Source organism: Schistocerca nitens, chromosome 5 (genome assembly GCF_023898315.1).
Source record: "Schistocerca nitens isolate TAMUIC-IGC-003100 chromosome 5, iqSchNite1.1, whole genome shotgun sequence".
Taxonomy (NCBI): domain Eukaryota; kingdom Metazoa; phylum Arthropoda; class Insecta; order Orthoptera; family Acrididae; genus Schistocerca; species Schistocerca nitens.
Window position 1 is genome coordinate 222161711 of NC_064618.1, and position 26781 is coordinate 222188491.

Sequence of the window (26781 nt, forward strand, 5' to 3'; positions counted from 1 at the left end):
CCGAAGAGCCAATACGTTTCCATTGATCGACGGCGCATCTCGATGGTCCCGTGCCCACAGCAATCGTAATTGACGATGTCGTTGGGTCAACACAGTGGTGATCTGCTGTGGAGCTCCATGTTCAACAATGTACAATGAACGGTGTCCTACGAAACACTTGTGCGTGCACCAGCATTGTGCTCTTTCGGGAGAGATGCCACAGATCACCATCTACCCTACTTTACAGAGCAGACAAGCCTCCGAACCCCACGTTCCGTGAAGAATCGTGGACGTCCAACCATTTAGCACCTAGTGATAGTTTCACTGCCCTACCTCTTTACGAAGATGCTCACGACAGTAGCACGTGAACATTCGACCAGCTTCTCTGTTTTCAAGATACTCATTCACAGGCTGTGCATAATAATAATCTGGCCTTTGTTAATGTCGCTTATCTCGAGGAATTTCCCCATTTGCAGCCCATATATTCGCTATGGTAATCCCCTGTATGCGTCTGCTCCACTTACATCCTTCTGTTACGGCATCCGACGTCGTGGTAGGCAATGGTCATAATGTAGTGGATCATCAGTGTATGTGAATAGTAGTGAGCCCAAAATTCAGTTCCCTTCGTGATTTCTCTCTAGATATAAAAATTTTCTCCTCTTTCATGGCTTTCCAAGAAAAAACAAATTATTCTTTACAGTTCATACTTCTGCTTCCCTTTACGAACTGAAGATTTCTCGTTAAGTAAAATGTCGTGTGACTAGGGTCTCCCGTTAGGTAGACCGTTCGCCGGGTGCAAGTCTTTCGATTTGACGCCACTTCGGCAACTTGCGCGTCGATGGGGATGAAATGATGATGATTAGGACAGCACAACACCCAGTCCCTGAGCGGAGAAAATTTCCGATCCACGCGGGAATCGAACCCGGGCTCTCAGGTTTGACATTCTGTCAAGCTGACCACTCAGCTACCGGGGGCGGACATTTCTTGGTGAAGAGGATGCAGAATGTTGTAATTGAATGGGAAGCTGACAGATGTAAGAGTAACTTCAGGCCTGTCCCAGCGAAGTGTTACGGGACCCTTGATGTTTGTGTTATACAGGGTGTCCCAGCTATTTTGTCCACCCAAAATATCTCTGGAACAATAGCAGCTATTGGAAAACGACTTTCACCGGTATCAATGTAGGGCTGGGGCCCATGAATGTACATATTTGGAAACATTCTAAAACTAAAGCATATGTGTTTTTTAACACAAACTTATGTTTTTTTTTAAATGGACCTCCTATATTTTTTCTTCAGCAATCCACAGCATGACAAAGTACATACACAATGGCGTTGATTGCATCGCAATATTCCCATTACATCCCGAGATATTAAGACGCGAAGTTGACGCTTGAAACACCCGACATTCGCTACTAGCTCACGTCCTGAGGCTCAGGCGTGAACCCCATGCTGCCCGTAATCGCGATGTGATTGACATGCGTAATCACACTTCCATACTTATCAAGAGGTCCGAAACGAATAATACGGTCTGCTGCCATCCTGCATTAACGTTGTACATTCCAGCAGGTATTTATACCATAGGCTAGGGGTGATGCGGTTCTGTAACATATCTGTCTACCGCAACGTTAGTCACAAAGTTAACTTCACTTATCGTTAATCCGTTACTAAAAAGGTAATGCCGTTCAACGTTAAAACTTTACTTTACTGTAGATCTAGCGCAAGTGACAGTTAACCATTCACTCGTAACAGTAAAATTCATTGTGATGGTTTTAGTGAAACGAGCAAGTGGACTAAAAGTTTTACCGTTGTTTGGGTAAAAATGTTTTTATTTGGGAAGTTCAGGTAGGACATAGAAGATGAATGTAAACATGTTTAACCAATTACTTTTATTATCACATAATTATCAATGTTATGTTTATCTAATGCGTTAAATGACAAATTGTTGCAAACAAATGTTTCTTAACATCACTGGGTAAAATGGCCCTTTGTAGAATCTTCCACTGTGATACCAGCACTACATACTAAGCATAGCGTTCACATCTCCTGCTCAGAGTGATGCCCATTGGCTTGCATACATAGGGTCACTCTGCGGATGAAGGATGTCCTACTTCGTGCTACTGTTTCCTCTTTGATAGCTGTACAAACATCAATAATGCGTTGCTTCATGTCCTCCGGTGTTGTTGGTTCATGGTGGTAAACAGCACCCCTCACTGCTCCCCAAAGAAAATAATCCAGCGGTGTAAGGTCCAGAGATCAGGCAGGCCACCTAACTGGGCCACCTCGTCCAATCCACCTACGAGGGAACTTACGGTTCAGAAGTCGTCGTGCTCGTAAGGCGTTATGTGCAGCGCATCCGTCATGCTGATACCACATGACCATTCTCCGGTTCAGAGGTACGGTGTCCAAGAGAACAGGAAGATTGTGTCGTATAAATCTGGAGTATTGTCTGCCATTTTGGATGCCATTTATAAAGAAAGGTCCGATAATGGTATCTCCAATAATCCCACACCAAACATTAACTTTCCACGGACGTTGATGCTCTTCTTTACGGAGCCATTTTGGATTGTCTGCGGACCAATAATGCATATTCCTCATATTGACAATTCTTTTGTTGGAGAATGATGCCTCGTCGGCAAAAAGAACATCTGCAAAAAAATTTGGATTAGTCAGAAGTTTTTGCTGAGCCCACCGACAAAATGTTACCCTATTGCGGAAGTCATTTCCATTGCTGGTGTAAATGAACATGGTAAGGATGAAATTTATGACGTTTAAGAATACGCTGTGCACTTGATTTCGACACACCAACTTCACGTTCAATTTGACGTGTGCTGATTTGAGGGTTCACGGCTATGGTAGCGAGCACAGCAACTTCAGCACGTTCATCTGTGCGTGTTCTAGGACGATGTCGAGGTCTTGGATTTAAGCTTCCCGTTTCACGTAGACGAGATGTGAGACGACCAAACATCCGGCGCGAATGCGATGGCTTGTCAGGGAATCGTTTTCTGTACAGTCGTTCTGCCTGAACAGAATTTCGACCACCTACAACAGGGTACAGTACAGGTATGTAGAGTAGGGTAAAAAACAGACATATTAACTTAATAATCATAATGTTCGCTAACAGTTCTATTAACAAACAAGCAATCTCATAACGTATTTCCCGTCAACGTACATTCTCCCTAGATCAGCAGCATTCCTACCATATCTTCATGTGTGTACATTATACTGTACAGTATAAGTTCCACAACACAACGTTTATTTACAATGTGTACTACCTCCGTGCCGTCACTAGATTACTCTGATGCATGACTACACTGGCAAGCAGTGTACTGCATGCCAAAGCAACAACAAATGGGATGCTCGGAGGATGGTGGAGTACAGGAGTTTGCATGGGTCGCAAATCATAAACAAGGCGAAGTGGTAACTGTGGCAGTAGTGGGAACTACGTTGGACACTTGAGTAGGTAGAGCCAGGCCCTGCGCGACAGGCACAATGGGTCATATAACGCATTAGATAAACTTTATTTTGGGTGTGCAGGATAAATAAGACAACCTGACGGGTGTACACCGATCGGTACTGGTTCATACTGTGTACGTAGATACGTAAAACGTGCAAGAGGGAAACCATTATGTGCTTATGAGAGTTGATGGCAGCAGACCGTATTATTCGTTTCGGACCTCTTGATAAGTATGGAGGTGTGATTACACATGTCAATCACATCGCGATTACGGGCAGCATGGGGTTCACGCCTGAGCCTCAGGACGTGCGCTAGCAGCGCATGTCGGGTGTTTCAAGCGTCAACTTCGCGGCTCAATATCTCGGGATGTAATGGGAATATTGCGATGCAATCAACGCCATTGTGTATGTGCTTTGTCATGCTATGGATTGCTGAAGAAAAAATATAGGAGGTCCATTTAAAAAAACATAAGTTTGTGTTAAAAAACACATATGCTTTAGTTTTAGAATGTTTCCAAATATGTACATTCATGGGCCCCAGCCCTACATTGATACCGGTGAAAGTCGTTTTCCAATAGCTGTTATTGTTCCAGAGATATCTTGGGTGGACAAGATAGCTGGGACACCCTGTATATTAATAACTCGACGGACATTATCAGTAGTAATCTCATGCTTTCTGCAGATCACATAGCTATTTACAATAAGGCAGTGTGTGAAAATAGCTGCACGAGGACAAAGTTAAATTTTGATGAGATTTCCAAATAGTGCAAATATTGACAGATATCTTTAAACGATCAGAAATTTAAAAAAATGTGCAGTTAACAGAAAGCAAAATCGTAGTATCCTATAATCAAAATCTCAACGTATCGCAATTGGAACCAGTGGACTCATACTACCACTTGGGTGTAACAATTTGTAGGAATATGAAATGAAACCATCCAACAGATTCCATCATAGTAAATCGGATGGCAAACTTCGGTTCTTTGACATATTGGGAAAATGTATCCAAAGGAGATTACTTACAAAACTCTATTACGAGCCACCCTAGAGTATTGGAAATTTGTGACAAGTTCCTACGGGACCAAACTGCTGAGGTCATCGGTCCCTAGGCTTACACACTACTTAATCTAACTTAAACTAACTTACTCTAAGGACAAGACACACATACTCATGCCCGAGGGAGGACTCGAACCTCCGACTGTGGAAGCCGCGCGAACCGTGGCAAGGCGCCCTAGACCGCACGGCCCCTCGAGCATTGCTAAACTATGTGCGAGCCATACCAACTAGCTCTAACACAGTATGTGGAACGTGTACAAAGAAAGGCAGCGCGAATGCTCACATGTTTGAATCGTGGAAAGTGTCACGGATGCTCAAAAATCTAAACTGGCAGACACTTGGAAATGAACACCAAGTACGCAGCAAGAGGTACCTTTAAAGTTCCAGAAATCAGATTAAGTGAGGAATCTATAAACATACTACAGCCTCCTATTTTTCGCTTGTATAGGTAACGTTGGCTACCGCATGCACAAAGATGTTCAAGCACTCAGTCTTCCTGAGAGCCATACGCGAATGGTACTGGATGGAACTCTGATACACGCTACATTGAGAAGTACGCTCCCCTATGCACTTCCAAGTGGTTTGAAAATTTTTTATATAAATGCCGGTGTAAAGTGTGAATCCACCGACAAAGTCAGTAAGCAACTGTTTCTGTTTGATAACATGTATCTTGAATAAGTGGTGCAACATTTTATGTGCTGAAGATGATCGGTAACAACACGAAATCACTTCGTGATTGTGTTGGCGCATTTCTTTTTGTTTCTTTTTTTTTGGGGGGGGGAGGGGGGGCGCTTGGTGAGGGGTGTGACTTGAGTGTGACAGCTATTTTATGAACTCTGCTTAGCAAGTACATAACTCACCGGCCTTGTGATTCTGCACGAAGTGGATGACAGTACGTGTCGACGTGCCCGACAAGATGTGCGTCAGTATGGACGGCAGTCGATCCTATAGGAACAGAGAAATTGTTAGGTAAAGCATCATATGAACTTCTTAACTACTCAACCATGTAACCCATTTAGTTTGCTTTTGAATACATTTCAGTCTTACACGTTGTACATGAACTGCAATTTGCCACAATTCTCTTCTACAAAACAGGGACAAACGCTTTTTAGCAATTAAATATAGCGCACTGTCCATGAAATAAGTAACACAAATATATCTGGAATAGCTTCAATGTGAAATGCTTTACAATACATTAAAATTTATGTTTTGTTGTGTCAGAGACAACTGCACTTTTGTGATGACTGTACAGAATCAAGATATTAATATATGGAACGTACAGCATTCATAACAACTCACAATTGCGATATTATATTGGATGTCAAGAATAGCCCAAACTGAAACCAAATGTAACTTATTTCTGTCTTCACTCCAGTTAGTAAGAAGACTCTTTCTACGTTAGCATTGTGAGCAGGACGGGAGAAGTAAACTTGGACTGTTTTAAGCAAGTCGGATCAGTGCTCTTTTGACATAAAGCTTTGAAATAAAGGTACTCACTTTTCGTAATCGATAATTATTAATCGTAGTTTGAACAGATCTGGCGGGCCTTTAAATTGTGTTTCCTTGAGATCTATGTAAAGGGATTGCTTTTTAAAATACTAGGACGTTTACCCAGCCGGACGAGATATTATTTAAACCATTTAAAAGTCAGGCAGAAATCCGGATTTCTAGGACGTATGGCCACCTTAATTGTAATAATTTAGCCTGTGTTGTAGAAACATCACTACCTACAGAAGCGATGTGGTATTTATATAAGAAAGGAGACAGAACATCCGAAAAAATTCCAGAGGAATCTCCCTTTTTCCGGTAATTTATATAATTATTGATAAAGCTTTGAAGAACCGACTTGAGCCGCAAGTGGACCCTCAGACTGGTGAGTGTCAGATGGAGTTCAGAAAAGGGAGATCTTGTATTGAACAAATGTGGCACATTGAAACAATACTACACGTCAGACGATGCCGGAACAATTTAGTCACGTTTGTGGATTTCAAAAATGCTTACGATACTGCTGAGAGATAAAAGCTGTTCAATAGCCTGGAAAAATTAGAAGTTCCAAAGAAAGACCAAAGTCAACATCAAGGAAACCTTATCTGGAAGTACCAAAACAGTGAAATTCATTGGAGAAATATCAGACTCATTCGAAATTCACACGTGAGTCTGATAGGGAGACGGCTTATCGCCTTGTTCAACATGGTACTGGAAAAATTTCAGAACAGAGAAAACATGTCAAATGTATTCAGATAGGAAAAGCGAAAGGGGAAAGTCACGGTGAAATGCTTGACCTCTGCATATACCTGGCTATATTAATGAAGAACAAAGATGAAATCAAACTAGCAGTAGATAAACTACATAAGAATCTTCTGCAAATCTCCTGTAAAACCGTACTCCAAATTTCCTACCACCAAATCAGCCGGAAATCTCCGACTGAAAACACACTCTGGAAAAACGTGACAGGTCACTCACTTCAGGTACTTAGGAGAAACGATCTAACCCACGCGACTGAATAACATCCCCAAGAAAAAAATAGTATTCAAACTGCCAAAGGCGTAGAAACTGATAGGATTCGCTACAACAAAAACCAACATCTTATAATACTAAAGTACGAGACTGCAGCACAGCTCTTTTACAACAGACGTCGCATGCAGGAGAAACCACAGTAAGTAGAGTGATGACAAAAATCCATGACACAGAGAAACAAAAATGCAAAATTCTTAGAAAAATCTACGGTGCTGTCCTCCGAGATTTAACTTAAGAATTCTGTGGACACGTATACAACATCACATAAGAATTTAGGAAAAGTCGCCTACAGTTGTACGGAGACCTAAGTAGGATGGATGAAAACGGACTTGCTAACAAGCTTTTGAACAACGTTAATGCAAGGAAATTAAAGATCACTTGGATAAAGAAACACAACAAGACCTGCAACAACTGAAAATTGCCGGCCGGGGTGGCCAAGCGGTTCTAGGCGCTACAGTTTGGAACCGCGCGACCGCTACGGTCGCAGGTTCGACTCCTGCCTCGGGCATGGATATGTGTGTTGTCCTTAGGTTAGTTAGGTTTAAGTAGTTCTAAGTTCTAGGGGACTGATGACCTCAGAAGTTAAGTCCCATAGTGCTCAGAGCCATTTGAATTTTGAACTGAAAATTTCGGAAGAAGGAACTGAGGACAGAAAACAGTTGAGAAGCAAAACAAAAAACGAGGAAGTATAAAAAGGCTCAGCGAAAGAAATAGAAGACGAAAGGACGCGGTGAATTAATGAAGAGGTTTTGGGAAGAAAGAAAAAGAAGAAAAAGAAATCAAGCTGTAATTGGTTCAAGTTCACATGCTCTCCTAAAGGGGGATAACCAAGATGTATGGGATACAGAAAATCAAATTGTGTCTTAGATCTTTCTATTGTTTTCTCGATTTGTCTACATATGATGTCAGTTGATATATCTGCTAAATCTCCACGAAAGAGAGGGAATTCTGCAATCATACGATTCAAGGAACGCTGAATGTTTCTAAATAGTACAACGAGTAGTTATTGGTTCGCAGTCGTCTGAGATAGTTAGTAGGACGTGTAGCGTTGAAAATAGAGGAACTATGTTTCGAGTTGCTTTGAATACTTGCAGCTGGAAGTTTAGACAGCTACGCACGTGAGACTGGAACCGAAAACATCGTCTCTGGATAACCGGGAACGCGTATTTGTTGCTCTGTATAGCAACACTTTCCAAATGCGTAAAAATGCAAGATAATGTCTGCAACAAAGAGAAATATCCAGATGTAATCCGATTATAACGTTAGTGCTAAGCTCCTACAGATTATCATGTCATATAACCATCTGCCGGTAGTATTGGCAAAAGACGCGATACGTGATGAACTGGTAAAACAAATTTGTAGGTAAGGCTAAGGCTAATGGGAAACATAAATTTCTTCGAAAAGTTTTTGAAAACGATTCAATTTTCAAACATGGCGTATTATCGCACAAATTGCTGATGTGACAAATTGTTGATTAGCTATCCTGCGTTTGGAATCCTTATCACGAAGATATGATAGCATCAATCGAACGAATTCAGAGACGCTTTGCTAGAGTCACAGCAGGACAGTAGATCTTAGATGGAGGTGTAGTGGAGAATTGCTCAACTAATTTAAATTGGAAATTATACAAGAAAACTGACGGTTTACAAACTCTCTAGAGCAAATTTAGAGAAGAAACACCTGCATTGGCTCCATCGTATTCCTCGCTTATGAGCCACGACGATAACGTATGGAATACAGGCGCACGACGAGGAGTGTCGGCAGTCTGTTGCCGCTCTCTATACACGCGAATGGAACAGGACAGTCATGTTAATGTTGGCGTGAAATGGCTAGCAAAATACGTATGTAAATGTAAGCTCAGAACAGATAGTAAGAACAATTCGTTTTTAGGATTATATTTTTGAACATGGCCTCGCATGCACTACTGAAACGTGCACATCAAACATCGTTTCAGTACTTCGTCGCGCTTATATGAAACACGAATTGTTCACTTAACAATAATAACAAGGAACTCTTTGCTTCGATTATGGCGAAGAACATTCGGTTGGTTACTAAATATCAACAATAACTATACTGATTCTTTTATGTTTGTGCATGTAAACTGTACTTGCATCAAAAGTAATTACTTTGGTTGCATAAAAGCGAAGAATTTACGCGATCAACAAAGCTCTATTACATATAAGTGCAATTTACATTTCGTAAGGATATAAAATACGCAACGGACTAACACTGAACGATGTGCAGTTCTAATTATGTACAAAACAAACAACGAGAAGTCGTTGGCACCCAGTTTCGCTCTCACACATGCGTTTATGTTTCTTTCCCTTGCGATGCTACCTGTACTAATGAATTTGTTTTGGTAGGGCGTAACTCTACTCAGGATATATGCCAGAACACCCCCAGAAATTTTGTCAGTGTAGTTCACGTCCATAGTGAGTTACTGCTTGTGAGCGTAACTTAGTGGTAAACGAAGATGTGCCAAATAACATCTTCAGAAGCAGCGAAACAATATCGTGCCTATTAGCGAAAACTGGCGTTTAAATACATTTACATCAACATCTACATCCATACTCCGCAAGCCACCTTACGGTGTGTGGCGGAGGGTACCCTGAGCACCTCTATCGGTTCTCCCTTCTATTCCAGTCTCGTATTGTTCGTGGAAAGAAGGATTGTCGGTATGCCTCTGTGTGGGCTCTAATCTCTCTGATTTTATCCTCATGCTCTCTTCGCGAGATATACGTAGGAGGGAGCAATATACTGCTTGACTCTTCGGTGAAGGTATGTTCCCGAAATTTCAACAAAAGCCCGTCTCTCCTGCAGAGTCTTCCACTGGGGTTTATCTATCATCCCCGTAACGCTTTCGCGATTACTAAATGATCCTGTAACGAAGCGCGCTGCTCTCCGTTGGATCTTCTCTATTTCTTCTATCAACCCCATCTGGTACGGATCCCACACTGGTGTGTAATATTCAAGCAGTGGGCGAACAAGTGTACTGTAACCTACTTCCTTTGTTTTCGGATTGCATTTCCTTAAGATTCTTCCAATGAATCTCAGTCTGGCATCTGCTTTACCGACGATCAACTTTATATGATCATTCCATTTTAAATCACTCCTAATGCGTACTCCCAGATAATTTATGGAATTAACTGCTTCCAATTGCTGACCTGCTATTTTGTAGCTAAATGATAAGGGATCTATCTTTTGTGGACTGGCAAGACAGCCAATCCACGAGGACGGGAGGCCGAAGGGCACGCGTTTAAGCTCACGCAGGATGGCGTGAGGTCTGGAAAATGACAAGGAATTGAGACTAGCAAAAAAGGTACATTGCTGCTGGAATACTTAACTTTAATCCATAATTGGTGAACATCGGTCTGACGGTACATGCATCACAAGATAAATAGCAACTGATAATGGCGCCTTGCTAGGACGTAGCAAATGACGTCGCTGAAAGCTATGCTAACTATCGTCTCGGCAAATGAGAGCGTAATTTGTCAGTGAACCATCGCTAGCAAAGTCGGCTGTACTACTGGGGAGAGTGCTAGGAAGTCTCTCTAGACCTGCCGTGTGGCGACGCTCGGTCTGCAATCACTGATAGTGGCGACACGCGGGTCCGACGTATACTACCGGACCGCGGCCGATTTAAAGGCTACCACCTAGCAAGTGTGGTGTCTGGCGGTGACACCACACTATCTTTCTATGTATTCGCAGCACATTACACTTGTCTACATTGAGATTCAATTGCCATTCCCTTCACCATGCGTCAATTCGCTGCAAATCCTCCTGCATTTCAGTACAATTTTGCACTGTTACAACCTCTCGATATACCACAGCATCATCTGCAAAAAGCCTCAGTGAACTTCCGATCCATCCACAAGGTCATTTATGTATATTGTGAATAGCAACGGTACTATGACACTCCCTTGCGGCACACATGAAATCACTCTTACTTCGGAAGACTTCTCTCGATTGAGAATGACATGCTGCGTTCTGTTATCTAGGAACTCTTCAATCCAATCACACGATTGGTCTGATAGTCCATATGCAATTACTTTGTTCATTAAACGACTGTGGGGAGCTGTATCGAACGCCTCGCGGGAGTCAAGAAACACGGCATCCACCTGTGAATCCGTGTCTATGGCTCTCTGAGTCTCGTGGACGAATAGCGCGAGCCGGGTTTCACACGACCGTCTTTTTCGAAACCCATGCTGATTCCTACAGAGTAGATTTCTAGTCTCCAGAAAAGTCATTATACTCGAACATAATACGTCTTCCAAAATTCTACAACTGATCAACGTCAGAGACAGTGTGAATACCATCGCGTATGGAGAACTTAGATACTAAGGGCGGCGGTCACCTGGTCCAGTTGCGGCAGGTCGTGTCCCATGATGTAGGAGAAGAGGGCGACACAGTAGCTGTGCGTGGCGGCACGTGGCGAACAAAAAGACTCGAACAGGCGCGCCATGCTAGGCGTGCGGGGGAGCAGCTCGAACTTGTTCACTCTCTCCATCGCCATCTGGAACAGACACGACACAGGATAGCACACTCGCTAATAGCGCAAATAGTACTCCAATTCTAAATGGACGAGCGAAATTTTGAGAAAAGGAAAAGTGAAGGAAGGACTCAAGTTTAAGATTTAACGTCCCGCCTACAACGATGTCGTTACCTATGGATAGGGTGACCAGATGCAATTGTTTAAAAAGGAGGACAAACAGCATCAAAACGGAGGACAAAGGAAGAAAAAAGAGGACACACCCGTCAGCTTTGGACAAGTCATGTGACTGCCGGGAACCACCGGTAAAACTACACTCCTGGAAATGGAAAAAAGAACACATTGACACCGGTGTGTCAGACCCACCATACTTGCTCCGGACACTGCGAGAGGGCTGTACAAGCAATGATCACACGCATGGCACAGCGGACACACCAGGAACCGCGGTGTTGGCCGTCGAATGGCGCTAGCTGCGCAGCATTTGTGCACCGCCGCCGTCAGTGTCAGCCAGTTTGCCGTGGCATACGGAGCTCCATCGCAGTCTTTAACACTGGTAGCATGCCGCGACAGCGTGGACGTGAACCGTATGTGCAGTTGACGGACTTTGAGCGAGGGCGTATAGTGGGCATGCGGGAGGCCGGGTGGACGTACCGCCGAATTGCTCAACACGTGGGGCGTGAGGTCTCCACAGTACATCGATGTTGTCGCCAGTGGTCGGCGGAAGGTGCACGTGCCCGTCGACCTGGGACCGGACCGCAGCGACGCATGGATGCACGCCAAGACCGTAGGATCCTACGCAGTGCCGTAGGGGACCGCTCCGCCACTTCCCAGCAAATTAGGGACACTGTTGCTCCTGGGGTATCGGCGAGGACCATTCGCAACCGTCTCCATGAAGCTGGGCTACGGTCCCGCACACCGTTAGGCCGTCTTCCGCTCACGCACCAACATCGTGCAGCCCGCCTCCAGTGGTGTCGCGACAGGCGTGAATGGAGGGACGAATGGAGACGTGTCGTCTTCAGCGATGAGAGTCGCTTCTGCCTTGGTGCCAATGATGGTCGTATGCGTGTTTGGCGCCGTGCAGGTGAGCGCCACAATCAGGACTGCATACGACCGAGGCACACAGGGCCAACACCCGGCATCATGGTGTGGGGAGCGATCTCCTACACTGGCCGTACACCACTGGTGATCGTCGAGGGGACACTGAATAGTGTACGGTACATCCAAACCGTCATCGAACCCATCGTTCTACCATTCCTAGACCGGCAAGGGAACTTGCTGTTCCAACAGGACAATGCACGTCCGCATGTATCCCGTGCCACCCAACGTGCTCTAGAAGGTGTAAGTCAACTACCCTGGCCAGCAAGATCTCCGGATCTGTCCCCCATTGAGCATGTTTGGGACTGGATGAAGCGTCGTCTCACGCGGTCTGCACGTCCAGCACGAACGCTGGTCCAGCTGAGGCGCCAGGTGGAAATGGCATGGCAAGCCGTTCCACAGGACTACATCCAGCATCTCTACGATCGTCTCCATGGGAGAATAGCAGCCTGCATTGCTGCGAAAGGTGGATATACACTGTACTAGTGCCGACATTGTGCATGCCGTGTTGCCTGTGTCTATGTGCCTGTGGTTCTGTCAGTGTGATCATGTGATGTATCTGACCCCAGGAATGTGTCAATAAAGTTTCCCCTTCCTGGGACAATGAATTCACGGTGTTCTTATTTCAATTTCCAGGAGTGTAGTAGTTCATTGTTACTGATGGTCAGGTGGTTGTTAACTGAGCAATATAAAAAATTAAAGACATTGATTTTGGTGACAGTGTGGCGTCAATTGTTTTGTTATGTCAACAACACGGAATTGTTTACAAAGCAAAAAACGTAAGACCCTTCACCTCCCTTCAATCGAAGCACCCTACCAACATCTACAATTCAAGCATCAAATGATATGTAAACTGCACTTAAACCTTCCGAATACAAATAAATTGAATTACTATGAAACAATGAAATAAAACCATGACAGTTAATCTGTCGAGTTATTTCTTACCTTTATTGGCCACTGAGACGTACGTTCCAGCTCCACATATCTTACATTCCGCTTCAAATTCATTTCTCCCTTTCTTGAAAGCCGGATATTTGCAGGAAAGGACATCAGAAAATGTATACTTTCGTTTAGGCATAGCCAAAAATTTTACGTAACTCACTCGGTTAAAAATTACACTCACAAATCAAACGGGCACTACAGGAAGCCAATCCAATACAAAGCTAAGATACGAAACGAAAATTTCAAATAATCGATATTTGCATTCGCTTATAGGCCGATCAACGATAACATCGATGAACCTGGTGCCACCTACTAACACCGTCTTCGTGCGTGTTTATCGCGAAGGCTGTGCTAATAGTTAAAGTGTTTAAGAAAAGAGGAATAGAACGGGACGAATTGTAAATTTAACTGTAATAAGCTCAACTTTGCAAAAAAACCGGACACCGTAAAAATCCGCCCCGACCCCGGACAAAGAGGTAAACAGGAGGACATGTCCGGATTAATCCGAACATCTGGTCACCCTACCTATGGAGGACTATATCGGCTGTGCACTTCAGAAAAGAGTCTTTAATCGGTTAATAGTGTACTTTCAGGTGTTTCGCCGAGATGTTGTTTCCATTGAACCCCGAGGAGCACACCTTTAATCAGTCACAAAGAGAACACCAGAGAGATCACAATCTTTAATTCATTCATGCAAGCCGTGGAAAACCGAGATCTGGGCGGAAGACGGAGCTTCGAACCCCACTACACCCGTTAGTCAAGGAGTGACTCACCGAAGTGTGATACAGCCTCTCCAATTCTCTGTACATATGAACTACCTGACGGATAGGATGAGCAGCAACTTTTGACAGTTAGCTGGTGACGCTGTAGTGTGAGAATAAGTGTCGTCGTTGAGAGACTGTAGGAGGATATATGATGTCTCTTTGCAGTAATGATTGGCAGCTTGCTCCAAACATAGAAAAATGTAAGTTGATTCGGTTTGTTAGGAAAAACAGTCGTGCAGTGTTCGAATATAGGATAAGTGGTATGCTGCTTAAGTATCTTGGCGCAACGATGCAAAGCGATATGAAATGGGACGAGCACGTAAGGTCCGTTGTAGGGAAGGCGAATGCTCGACTTCAGTTTAATGGGAGAATTTTAGGAAAGTGGACATCGTCTGTCAAGGTTACCGCGTGCAGCACACCTGTGCGATGCATTATTGAGTACTGCTTGAGTGTTTGTGATCCCCAGCAAGTTGGATTAAAGGAAGCCAACGAAGAAATTCAGAGGTATGCTACTATTTATTACTGGAAGGTTCAATCAAAACACAAATAATACAGTCTTGGTTGTTTCATTAAGTGATAATTTGCAGTAGATCGCTGTTCCATCTAGAAACAAGTTATCTAAAATAATTATTGCGGAATCGCTCCGGAAACTCAAATGGGAATCCTTCCACAGAAGAAGGCGATCTTTTCGCGAAACAACTCAGTAGTCATTCTCCGACAGATAGAGGTTCCTACTCAATGGTCTGAAGATGTCCACAGTAGTGGTCGAAACCGGTCACGTTGATAAATAAATCGTGATAAAGACTGTTTTTAATAGTAAATATTTGTAAGACATTGATCACTGCCTTTCCCGTAATGTATTAAAAAGTAACTTTTGAGAGAATTAACAGAAATTTTACAAGAGCTTAGAAACGAACACTATTATTTATTGGATTGGTTATTAGCTTTCAAAAAGAAAGAGAATATAAAAAAGAATGTAATGCAATAGTAAACAATGATCATTCTGTTGGAAAAGACCGTTTAACTTGGATTAATTGTAATTCTAAAGTAAAAATATACACTAAATTTATTTGCCAATTATCGACTTCTGGAGTTAACAAACAACTTGCCAGTTATCGAGTCCTGGAGTTCACAAACTACTTGGTAACCATATTACAAATTTCTCAAATTGTCCAGACAGTAGGTTAAGGGAAATATTTGCTTCAAAGATAGTGAAAGAAAATTGAATTACAAGGCTAGAAGCAACAATCTATAACCATATTAATCCATATTTCCAAAAAGAACATGAATTCGATCCATTAACAGATTGTCATTTAGAGCCAATAACAAATAACTGCAAATATTTCGAGAAAGCTCCTTTTTATTCTCTTCCATTATCTAAAATGTGGCAAAAATTAACAGATACACTACAAAATAGTTATGGTCTTATTTACAATAAACTCTTGCAATATGTCTGTTGGGGTAGTAAAAATACGAAAAACTTAACAGGAATCCAAATAAAAACTGGAACAGACAACGAAAAAGAAGTAAAATTTGTTTGATCTGCTTTTGCTTTTAACTAGTTACCTATTAACTGTATAAAAAGCTCTTCCAAAATTTCTGGTAATTCTATTAAAAGTGTAGTTAATTTAATATCTCCTAATTCTGTTTTGTAAGAAATAGCAACCGGTTTTTATATTTTTATTTTATAATTTTTATGTCCTTATTAATAATTTGTTTAGTATCTTTAACTGTTTGTGTATTGGAATTTAATAAATATGGAATTTTTGCTTTAGCTCCAGGTTTTGCGAAATTAAATTTAGAAAATCTAGATATTTAAATACTGTTAAAACCACCATATGTTTCCTTTTTTACAAGAAATTTTCCATTTTTAATTACTGCTTTACAATCTATAAAATCTGTTATCTTTATAATAATATCATTCCAAATTGTTCAGTAATAGGCTTAAATTCTTTTAATTTATGATCTCCCTTTGTATACATCATATCGCCAATATTTGTAACAAAGTTATTATTATTAAAATTTTCTGTAAGTAAGTATAAGCCAAATCTCTCATTGGTTTGTTTTGCTTTATTTCCAAACAGTTCTCTTACAGAATATTTTGTTTGTTTGTAGCACACAATTTAATATCAGCTTCCATTTATAGAGGAAAAAATTTACTAGATCTGTGCAAAAGTAGCTAGAATTTAAAAAGGAAAAAAGTGGAAAAAATAAAAAGTACCCGAAACTCGGTAGCTGAAAGTAAAGTGAAGTGATTTTCTTACCTATTTGAGATTTAATGGATCTTACTGATAAACAGTAAAATTGATTAGATTTGTAAATTTTTAAATTAGAAAATGAGAATTTGTTTTTTCAGTATAGGCAGATGAGGTTTGATGGTTCTTACTTAAAAAGAATATAATTTATTGAGTTTGTAAATTTTCTAACGAGAAAATTCGAATTTAGTTTTTTCAGTCTAGGCAGATGAGGTTTGGTTGGTGGATACTGCGAAATTAAAATCTTGGTTTGCATTCTGGAATTTTTAATCCAATATGCCCTTTGGTCCATAACTCTCATCAATATATTACTAATGGGCGACTAGTTGTGAATCCTTTGGTAATAGGGAGACCATCATAACACTTTTTGAATTACAAGCCACATGTTGTGTGGACACACATCATGCGGTTGACCATTGCTGATTCCTTAGACTTTTAGGGGCAAGGTCATTGGGAGAATGAGGGTAACTTCTAATGCCGGAGGTCTTAGCCTGCTGTTCCTGATTTTCTGTTTGCAAAATTTAAGCAGTGGCGGGTTTCTAACCCTTTCCACCCTGAACACCTTTCTTTTTTTTTCTTGAAAATTGTGAATAAAGTTGAATTCTCTGTATACTTGGGCATAGTAGACACTGGGGAAAATAATAAAAAACTCTTCCATAAAAAATGTTGCGGGGAAACAACTAGCACCATCGTGAGGTTCAAAATGGCTCTCAACACTATGAGACTGAGGTCATCAGTCCCCTAGAACTTAGAACTACTTAAACCTAACTAACCTGAGAACATCACACAACAATGCCCGAGGCAGGATTCGAACCAAAGGACCATAGCAGTCGCGCGGTTTCCGACTGAAGCGCCTAGAAACGCTCGGCCAACGCGTCCGGCACAATCGTGAGGGTCAGGTTTTATTTCACAAAAAATATTCTCTGACTTCATGCTATTTGTCTGATATTATAAGTTACCTGAGGAACAGTTATGAATAAAAAATTAATCTTTCGTTACTTTTATTTATTAGTTATTATAAAAATGTTACATGGATTGCAAATCATATTCTGTGGCAAATAAATTAATAATATTTTTTTTTACTTATTCTGTAACACGAAGTCATGGTTCAGACTGCTTCACTTTTCGTGAAATAATTTGAAACGATCCTTTCCTTTTGTAAGATATAAGTACTGATTGCATTTTATGCACTTTGTCTTTATTCTGGAACTGCAGCGCTCATACTGACAGGTTCGTGGTGACAAAATATAATCCACTGTCGGCTGGTAATCATACCCATCATATCGCTTGTCCAAACCTGGTTTCGGAAGGGGGTTTGTAAATTTTGCCTTTGTGGAGGTACTTAACGTATTATCTAACGGTGTTTCAAACTCTTCTGCTCTCCTCTTTCTGTCTGCACATGACAGAAGAGCCTCAGTTAGAGACATTCTAAATTTCAACACAACCACAATGTTCTTTGTGGCAGTTTCGTTTTTACGACAGTGTTCTCTGTAGAGAAACCAGCAGTTCATCACTGAGAGGTCTATGAAATGTAGCAAGCACTTGAGTGTCCATTTTCTGGTTCTGAACCACGTTCGGTAACATTCAACCTGCTGGTCATGAATATCTACGCCACCCATATTGGTATTGTACTGCTGAATTACGAAAGGACAATCTACATCAAGATAGCGACCCTCCTGCTTACACCACCTTTGAACTTTACATTTTGGCTCAATGTCAGCACAAGTGGATGCTATCACGACCCTCTGACTGTCCTGCCACTAAGTAATTACTACAGCTTCATCTGCTCTAACATATGAATGACACTCTCCTCTTTTCATTCTTCCCTTTTTCAAATTAACATTCTTAATTCTGTTTACCATTATTGTGCCAGTAGCCTTAATTCCTTTCTCCTTAAGCTTTTCTAAGAGAGGAATTGTGGAAAAGTACCTATCAAAATAAACAAAACTTCCTGTGTTAGTCGTAAAATAACAGAAGGGCCTAATCCTAATGACTTATCACCCAGAAGTGTAGTAGCCCCCTGATAAATTTCAAAATCCAACACTATACCAGATGCTGTGGTCATGATAAAGCTTTTAAGACCAACAGGCCTTTTAACATATTGCTTCAGTTTGCAACGCCCAGTAAAAAGGGATCATTTGCTCATCAATACTGTAGTAGATAAAGCTACGAGGCAAACTGTGACATCTTCCTCTTACTGTGTCGATCACTGGCTGAACTTTCCACAGTCTATTAGTTTTAGCCTCTTCAGGTGGTTTTATAGTATCAACAAAGTGCACATTATTCCTGAGTGCAAGGAACCGGTCTCTAGACATAGTGTCACTAATAGCTGATAAAGAAATAGATTTCTTCCAGTAAATGGGTAGCCTAGGATACCTTATGCACCCTGTCTTTAAATTTATCCCAAAAAACACCTTCAGTTCATGAGCTGCAGTCCGTAGGGATTTCCTGTCTTTGAAACACTATACATACACTCCTGGAAATTGAAAAAAGAACACCGTGAATTCATTGTCCCAGGAAGGGGAAACTTTATTGACACATTCCTGGGGTCAGATACATCACATGATCACACTGACAGAACCACAGGCACATAGACACAGGCAACACGGCATGCACAATGTCGGCACTAGTACAGTGTATATCCACCTTTCGCAGCAATGCAGGCTGCTATTCTCCCATGGAGACGATCGTAGAGATGCTGGATGTAGTCCTGTGGAACGGCTTGCCATGCCATTTCCACCTGGCGCCTCAGTTGGACCAGCGTTCGTGCTGGACGTGCAGACCGCGTGAGACGACGCTTCATCCAGTCCCAAACATGCTCAATGGGGGACAGATCCGGAGATCTTGCTGGCCAGGGTAGTTGACTTACACCTTCTAGAGCACGTTGGGTGGCACGGGATACATGCGGACGTGCATTGTCCTGTTGGAACAGCAAGTTCCCTTGCCGGTCTAGGAATGGTAGAACGATGGGTTCGATGACGGTTTGGATGTACCGTGCACTATTCAGTGTCCCCTCGACGATCACCAGTGGTGTACGGCCAGTGTAGGAGATCGCTCCCCACACCATGATGCCGGGTGTTGGCCCTGTGTGCCTCGGTCGTATGCAGTCCTGATTGTGGCGCTCACCTGCACGGCGCCAAACACGCATACGACCATCATTGGCACCAAGGCAGAAGCGACTCTCATCGCTGAAGACGACACGTCTCCATTCGTCCCTCCATTCACGCCTGTCGCGACACCACTGGAGGCGGGCTGCATGATGTTGGGGCGTGAGCGGAAGACGGCCTAACGGTGTGCGGGACCGTAGCCCAGCTTCATGGAGACGGTTGCGAATGGTCCTCGCCGATACCCCAGGAGCAACAGTGTCCCTAATTTGCTGGGAAGTGGCGGTGCGGTCCCCTACGGCACTGCGTAGGATCCTACGGTCTTGGCGTGCATCCGTGCGTCGCTGCGGTCCGGTCCCAGGTCGACGGGCACGTGCACCTTCCGCCGACCACTGGCGACAACATCGATGTACTGTGGAGACCTCACGCCCCACGTGTTGAGCAATTCGGCGGTACGTCCACCCGGCCTCCCGCATGCCCACTATACGCCCTCGCTCAAAGTCCGTCAACTGCACATACGGTTCACGTCCACGCTGTCGCGGCATGCTACCAGTGTTAAAGACTGCGATGGAGCTCCGTATGCCACGGCAAACTGGCTGACACTGACGGCGGCGGTGCACAAATGCTGCGCAGCTAGCGCCATTCGACGGCCAACACCGCGGTTCCTGGTGTGTCCGCTGTGCCGTGCGTGTGATCATTGCTTGTACAGCCCTCTCGCAGTGTCCGGAGCAAGTATGGTGGGTCTGACACACCGGTGTCAATGTGTTCTTTTTTCCATTTCCAGGAGTGTATTTGTATATTTCGCTGCCTCTTCAAAAAACTTTTCACTGAAATATTCACCGAACTACTCATCAGGAGTTCCAGTTGATGAAGGACTCTAGAATTAAAAATAAGATATTTTAGTAAGAAAATGGGAATGATACACAAAATAGGTAACTCAGATCGCACCTCTTTGTCAGTGACCTCAACAGCACTGTAATTAATGTTTGGTGGATGAAACTTCTGAACAAAATTTGATCTCCGAAAAATCAGTGGTCTGACACCTTCTGTGAGACTGTGTGAACTCCTGCGCTCTTCAGGAACTTCCTCGGCACTCAAATCATCATCAGACGAGTCGTCTGCCTGCGGAATATTTCAAGGAGAAGGAACAAACTCGTCTTCATCTGAAGAAATGCCACTCAAATCCGAATCCTCTAATAGAGAACGGATTTGATTGTCTGATAAACCTGCATACAATAACAGGAATGTGCATAAAAACTTTTCCATTCAAAACTGTATGAAAAACAGTAATGTAGGGAGGCCAATGACACAATCAACAACACCCACTCCAGGATGAAGTTACGCAGTCAACACCTAACCCGCACAATCGTGCTAGCAAATCGCCGAAATAATTCAATTTAACTTAATCATGAGCTACTAACCAGGCGCCGACATAATGCTCACTTCTCGACCAACTTAAACAACATGTGCTGCAATCTGTTGGCGCCGAATGGCAACATAAACATGAGAAATGCGTAGCGCACAATCTGCACGATCGTTGCAGACCGGTTGGAAGCAAGTCAAGAGTTTCAGTTTGTAGTGAAAAAATAAAAACCGAACCCGCACGGTCGTGTGGGTTCGGGTGGAAACGGCTAACCTGGGACCGTGGATGTTTTGATTACTAGTCAAAGATGGGTAGCGTCATTTTTCTCGTCATTTGGCCTGCACGGGCATCACAGGACACCCCTTCAAGCTCATCGTTGAATACTTCACTCAGTTTTTGTACTACAGAGGTGTAGATCACAGGTGATCCACAAAAAATTAATATTGGATTAATTGACTCTTCTTTGGTTCTTAATAGAATGTTTCATACATTATGAATGAAAAACCGCATGGTACTCATGTGATGATCAACAATATTTATTAAGAATTTTCTGCACCGTTGTCCATGGAAAATTGTGATCGATAAAACTATAGTAAAATTATTTCAATAAAAACGGTCTTGATCACATGTAAGTTGTTTATTTGGTGACTGGTTTCAGTTTCTATATAAGACAACCATCAGATCCTTTTTTGTCTGTGAAAAAGAGTAATAAACATTATTATAGGTCAAAGGACTTGTATACAATACGAAGATTAAAATAATGTTAATGTGCCCTTGGTGACAGCAGAAGACTACTACTGCCGACACCAATGTTATATCATTCACACATTAATATTATTTTAGTCTGGGTATTGTATTCAAGACCTTTGACCCCTAAGAGTGTTTTACACTTTTTTTACCAAGAAAACTGGTCCGATGATGGTCTTATAAAACTGGATTTGTTGGAATAATTTTATTACAGTATTTGTTATTTTACAAACAGGTTTTCGTTTCGGCTTTTATACCACCATCAGGTCAAAGACAAATACGTGTGACTGTAAGAGTTTTCTGGTACTGAAGATTTTAAACTAGTGAATGTAAGCAGTATTATTTTTCAGAGATAATAGCTGTCAATATTTTATTTAGTGCTGAACTAGAGAAATTGTTTCACATGGTGACTATGAGGTGTGTTAATTACAGACTTTGATGAGTCTTTGGTATGCTGTAGAGGGACGTGTCCTGAGTACCTGGCTAGTGGCTTTTCATGCGGAGCCCCGTGGTTTCCGAGAAAATCTGTGTTGAAGTTTTATGTGTACCTCCTCTATCTGTAACGTTGGTTACATTTTGGCCGAGCGAGAGCAGTGCAGAGCCTAAGGTTCATTGCTAACCTGCAGGCAGCCCGTGAACTTTTTCCAATTTCATGCTACAGAATATATTAAATAATATATATCAAGCAAAATTATTCCAAAATAGTCATTTTCATATTAGTAATTTCATTAATAAATCAGTGATTATAGAACACTTCTTCAAATCTCTATGTCATTTGTGGTTAGTAGTTCAAATACAAAATATTTGGACAGTTTCAGAATGTTCTCAATGACGGAAGAAGTATTAGCAACTGCTGAAGGATTCCAGATGCTGGCGAAGGACTCATCCATAATTTTGATCTCGACTATATAATTAATTCCGATCAAAGCAGCCGCCAATACTAAACGCCGGACAATAGATCCCTCGTGGAACGAGGAGCAGAAACCTATTTGAACGCGATTAATCATTCCTTCACAGCACATAATACTATAACTGCGTCAGGGAAGATATTCCCTTAAGTTTTCTTATGTATGCAAGAACCATTCGGGATATTTGACAGGATTGTTCAAAGAATGTCGATCAATTGAGTCATAAATTAAGAAAATGTAATTATGACGTACACGAAGTCAGGAAAATTCACAAAAGTGCTGCAAGAAGAGTTTTAAAAATCTGTCATTCTTCTGTACATGGGACAATGTCTTTACATTACTGATTCATGGGAAGATCAGACTTACCACATACTTTACGATCTACTCTTTGTAGCGAAAAGACAAGCATCCACCTGCAGCATAAAAATTATCCCATCCAATAGTACTCCGCGTTGCCAAACGTGTGATGTTTATTTTTACAGGGAGGTTATAACTTCCACAAATTAAATTCAAAATGCTCCCGATATGTTAAAGACTGATAGAGAAATCACTTCAACGGAAGATTCTATAAAAATACAATCTTTATTCCTGCATGGATTTAGTGCACCTGCTTTTAGAGGATTGATCAGATATACGTGATTGGGTAAACATTTTTGGAAAGCAGTGATCAATTAATTGTTATATTTTGACTAAAGTTCAGTCTTGATCACGTCATGTATGTTTTAATGATACAGGTAACCGGTTTCGGTTCTTTCTACAAAACCATCATCAGACCTATGGCTCCTTAGGATGGTAGGCGGAGCTCTCCTCGCTGCTACGCAGTCAACTCAATGCGTAGCAGCGAGGAGAGCTCCGCCTACCATCCTAAGGAGCCATAGGTCTGATGATGGTTTTGTAGAAAGAACCGAAACCGGTTACCTGTATCATTAAAACATACATGACGTGATCAAGACTGAACATTAGTCAAAATATACGTGATTGGAATCGAAGCTAATCAAAGAAAGAACAATCTTTTTGAATTTAAGCGAACTGTCTTTCCCGGCATCGCATCTAAAAAATCCGTGTGTCTGCAAGGCACTAGTTATCATTAAATGTGCTTGGTGCTCCACAGACTTGTGTTTCCGTGGTTTCTGCGACAAATACCATCCAGAGTTCTGTTACAGCACGGCAAGCGATGCAAGTGTTAGCGAGTAAGACGATTCTGTAATCTGTGTAACACACGGAAACACACATTTGATGGGAGGCTGCTGTAATGACTGATTTATTTTTTAATTAAGTTACTAAAGCATAAATGACTATTTCTGATTAATTTTGCACAGCGTGTACTTTTTTATGATATTCTGTTTGGCCAAATTGGAAAAAGAGTACATGAGCGGAATTTGAATCCATTAGTCCAGTAAACTATGACAGGTCGTTCTACAAAGTCCTAACACTCACCTGACGCTCATCCGTGTTTAAGAGGTCAGTAGGTAGTCTTCCTGTGAATAAAAATCAATGTAATCCCATTTGTTTAGATAAAATAGTTGACGCATTTGTACTATCAGAAGGTTGTAATTTGTCAAATAATTTATTATTTAAAGTATCGCATAGATTATCTAAGTTAAACAGAAGTATATCGCATTTTACTGAAATAATTTCTTCCCTTTTAGTCCTAATCAAACATTAACGAATGTAATGTTCGAAAACCAATTGACATACCTTTTGCATGTACCTAGTTCAAAATTTCTGATTCGACAAAAATTTGAAGCCACGCGTCTTTAACTTTGTACCCGACAACGGAGTAACAACTGGAAAACAGTTTGTAAAATAATAAATATTGCAGAATATTACAACTATCATCATCAATCAACTGTGGATGAAGCCCGCGCAACAGGGAATTACATGCACTGAGCGAAAATAATAGTACATTGAGAACGGCTAGCTTCTAGCCGAAATCTAGAACTGCACAATAAAATTTAAAAAGGATGGCTGATGGCTGCAATCTATAATTTACAAATATTACAACTATATCATGTGGTTTTTCATTCATAAAAACTTATATAATTGAACTTGTTTTACCGATGATAAGCTACGATTCCTGTAATGCACTACTGGCCATTAAAATTGATACACCGCGAAGATGACGTGCTGCAGACGCGAAATTTAACCGACAGGAAGAAGATGCTGTGATATGCAAATGATTAGCTTTTCAGAGCATTCACACAAGGTTGGCGCCGATGGCGACACCTACAACGTGCTGACATGAGGAAAGTTTCCAACCGATTTCTCGTACACAAACAGCAGTTGACCGGCGTTGCCTGGTGAAACGTTGTTGTGATGCCTCATATAATGATGAGAAATGCGTACCATCACGTTTCCGACTTTGATAAAGTCGGATTGAAGCCTATCGCGATTGCGGTTTATCGTATCGTGACATTGCTGCTCGCGTTGGTCGAGGTCCAATGACTGTTAGCAGAATATGGCATCGGTGGGTTCAGGAGCGTAATGCGGAACGCCTTGCTGGATCCCGACGGCCAATCGAGATGACCGGCATCTTATCCGCATGGCTGTAACGGATCGTGCAGCCACGTCTCGATTTCTGAGTCAACAGATGGGGACGTTTGCAAGACAACAACCATCTGCACGAACAGTTCGACGACCTATGCAGCAGCATGGACTATCAGCTCGGAGACTATGGCTACGGTTACCCTTGACGCTGCATGACATACAGGAGCGCCTGCGATGGTGTACTCAACGACGACCATAGGTGTACTAATGGCAATACGTCATTTTTTCTGATGAATCCGGGTTCTGTTTACAGCATCATGATGGTCGCATCCGTGTTTGGCGACATCGCGGTGAACGCACATTGGAAGCGTGTATCCGTCATCGCCATACTGGCGTATCACCCGACGTGATGGTATGGGGTGCCATTGGTTACACGTCTCGGTCACCCCTTGTTCGCATTGACGGCACATTGAACAGTGGACGTTACATTTTAGATGTGTTACGACCCATGGCTCTACCCTTCATTCGATCCCTGCGAAACCCTACATTTCAGCAGGATAATGCACGACCGCATGTTGCAGGTCCTGTACGGGCCTTTCTGGATACAGAAAACGTTCGACTGCTGCCCTGGCTAGCACATTCTCCAGATCTCTCGCCAACTGAGCGAGCAACTGGCTCGTCACAATATGCCAGTCACTACTCCTGATGAACTGTGGTATCGTGGTGAAGCTACATGGGCAGAGGTGGTTGTTCTGGGTACTGATTTGTCAGGATCTATGCACCTAAATTGCGTGAAAATGTAATGACATGTCAGTTCTAGTATAATATATTTGTCCAATGAAAACCCATTTATCATCTGCATTTTTCTTGGTGTAGCAATTGTAATGGCCAGTAGTGTATAAGAACCAAAATACTTTCTAATACGCCAGTATGTTCTGTCAAAACGGAAAGCTACCTGATTTTGCCACTGTACGTCAGGACAGCTTCAATCCGTGTAGAGAGGCAGAAATAAGTGTGTTTCTTTGAGATTGCATCCAATATTTCTGAAACCCTCACTTGTTGATACACTGTTGTAGACGCTGCTGCTCAGCGTAGATGGCAGCTGCAGCTGCGACTCACCGCCACGCCCGGAAAGTACTCTAGCAGCAGGTGGCCGAAGGGTCGGCGCGGCGGAGCCAGGAAGACGGCGGGCGCCAGGCAGACCGCGGCGCGTACCGCCGTCGAGGAGTCCCCTCGGGCGAGGCCGTGTCCCGGCGGGGGAGCCCCGCGGCTGTGGAAAGGGGCTGGCGGGGAAGCCCCGCGCGGGCCCGACATGAGCACGGAGAGCGCCGCCGCGCCCATCGAGTGCGACACCACTAGCGGCGCGCCGGACCAGCGCGACAGGCGGCGCGCCGCGGCCAGCATAGCGGGCAGGTCGTGCTCGCCCATCTCCTGCCAGCTGCCGGCACAAGTGACGGCACTTCAGGATTAAGATATCGTGGGTTCTTGTTTAGCGAGAACAGGCTAAAGTCACTCAGGGGCAATAGAATATAGAACTCTGCTTGGCTTAAGTGGCTTTATAACACTTCAGAAATTGTTCATCTAATGTGGCCATATGTGATTCCAAGTAAGTTTTTTTTTCCT

At 42.6% G+C, this 26781-nt stretch overlaps 1 protein-coding gene across 1 annotated transcript in view; it reads right to left on the minus strand.

Moving 5' to 3' along the window:
- LOC126260351 (lipase 3-like) overlaps positions 1-26781 on the minus strand; it is a 166937-nt gene that overhangs the window by 14136 nt on the left and 126020 nt on the right. Inside the window, exons 4-6 of the mRNA XM_049957677.1 lie at positions 26278-26596; positions 11359-11517; positions 5348-5432 (exon numbers count right to left, since the gene is read on the minus strand). Coding sequence (XP_049813634.1) covers positions 5348-5432; positions 11359-11517; positions 26278-26596 — 563 coding nt within the window. The remainder of the gene's footprint in view (positions 1-5347; positions 5433-11358; positions 11518-26277; positions 26597-26781) is intronic.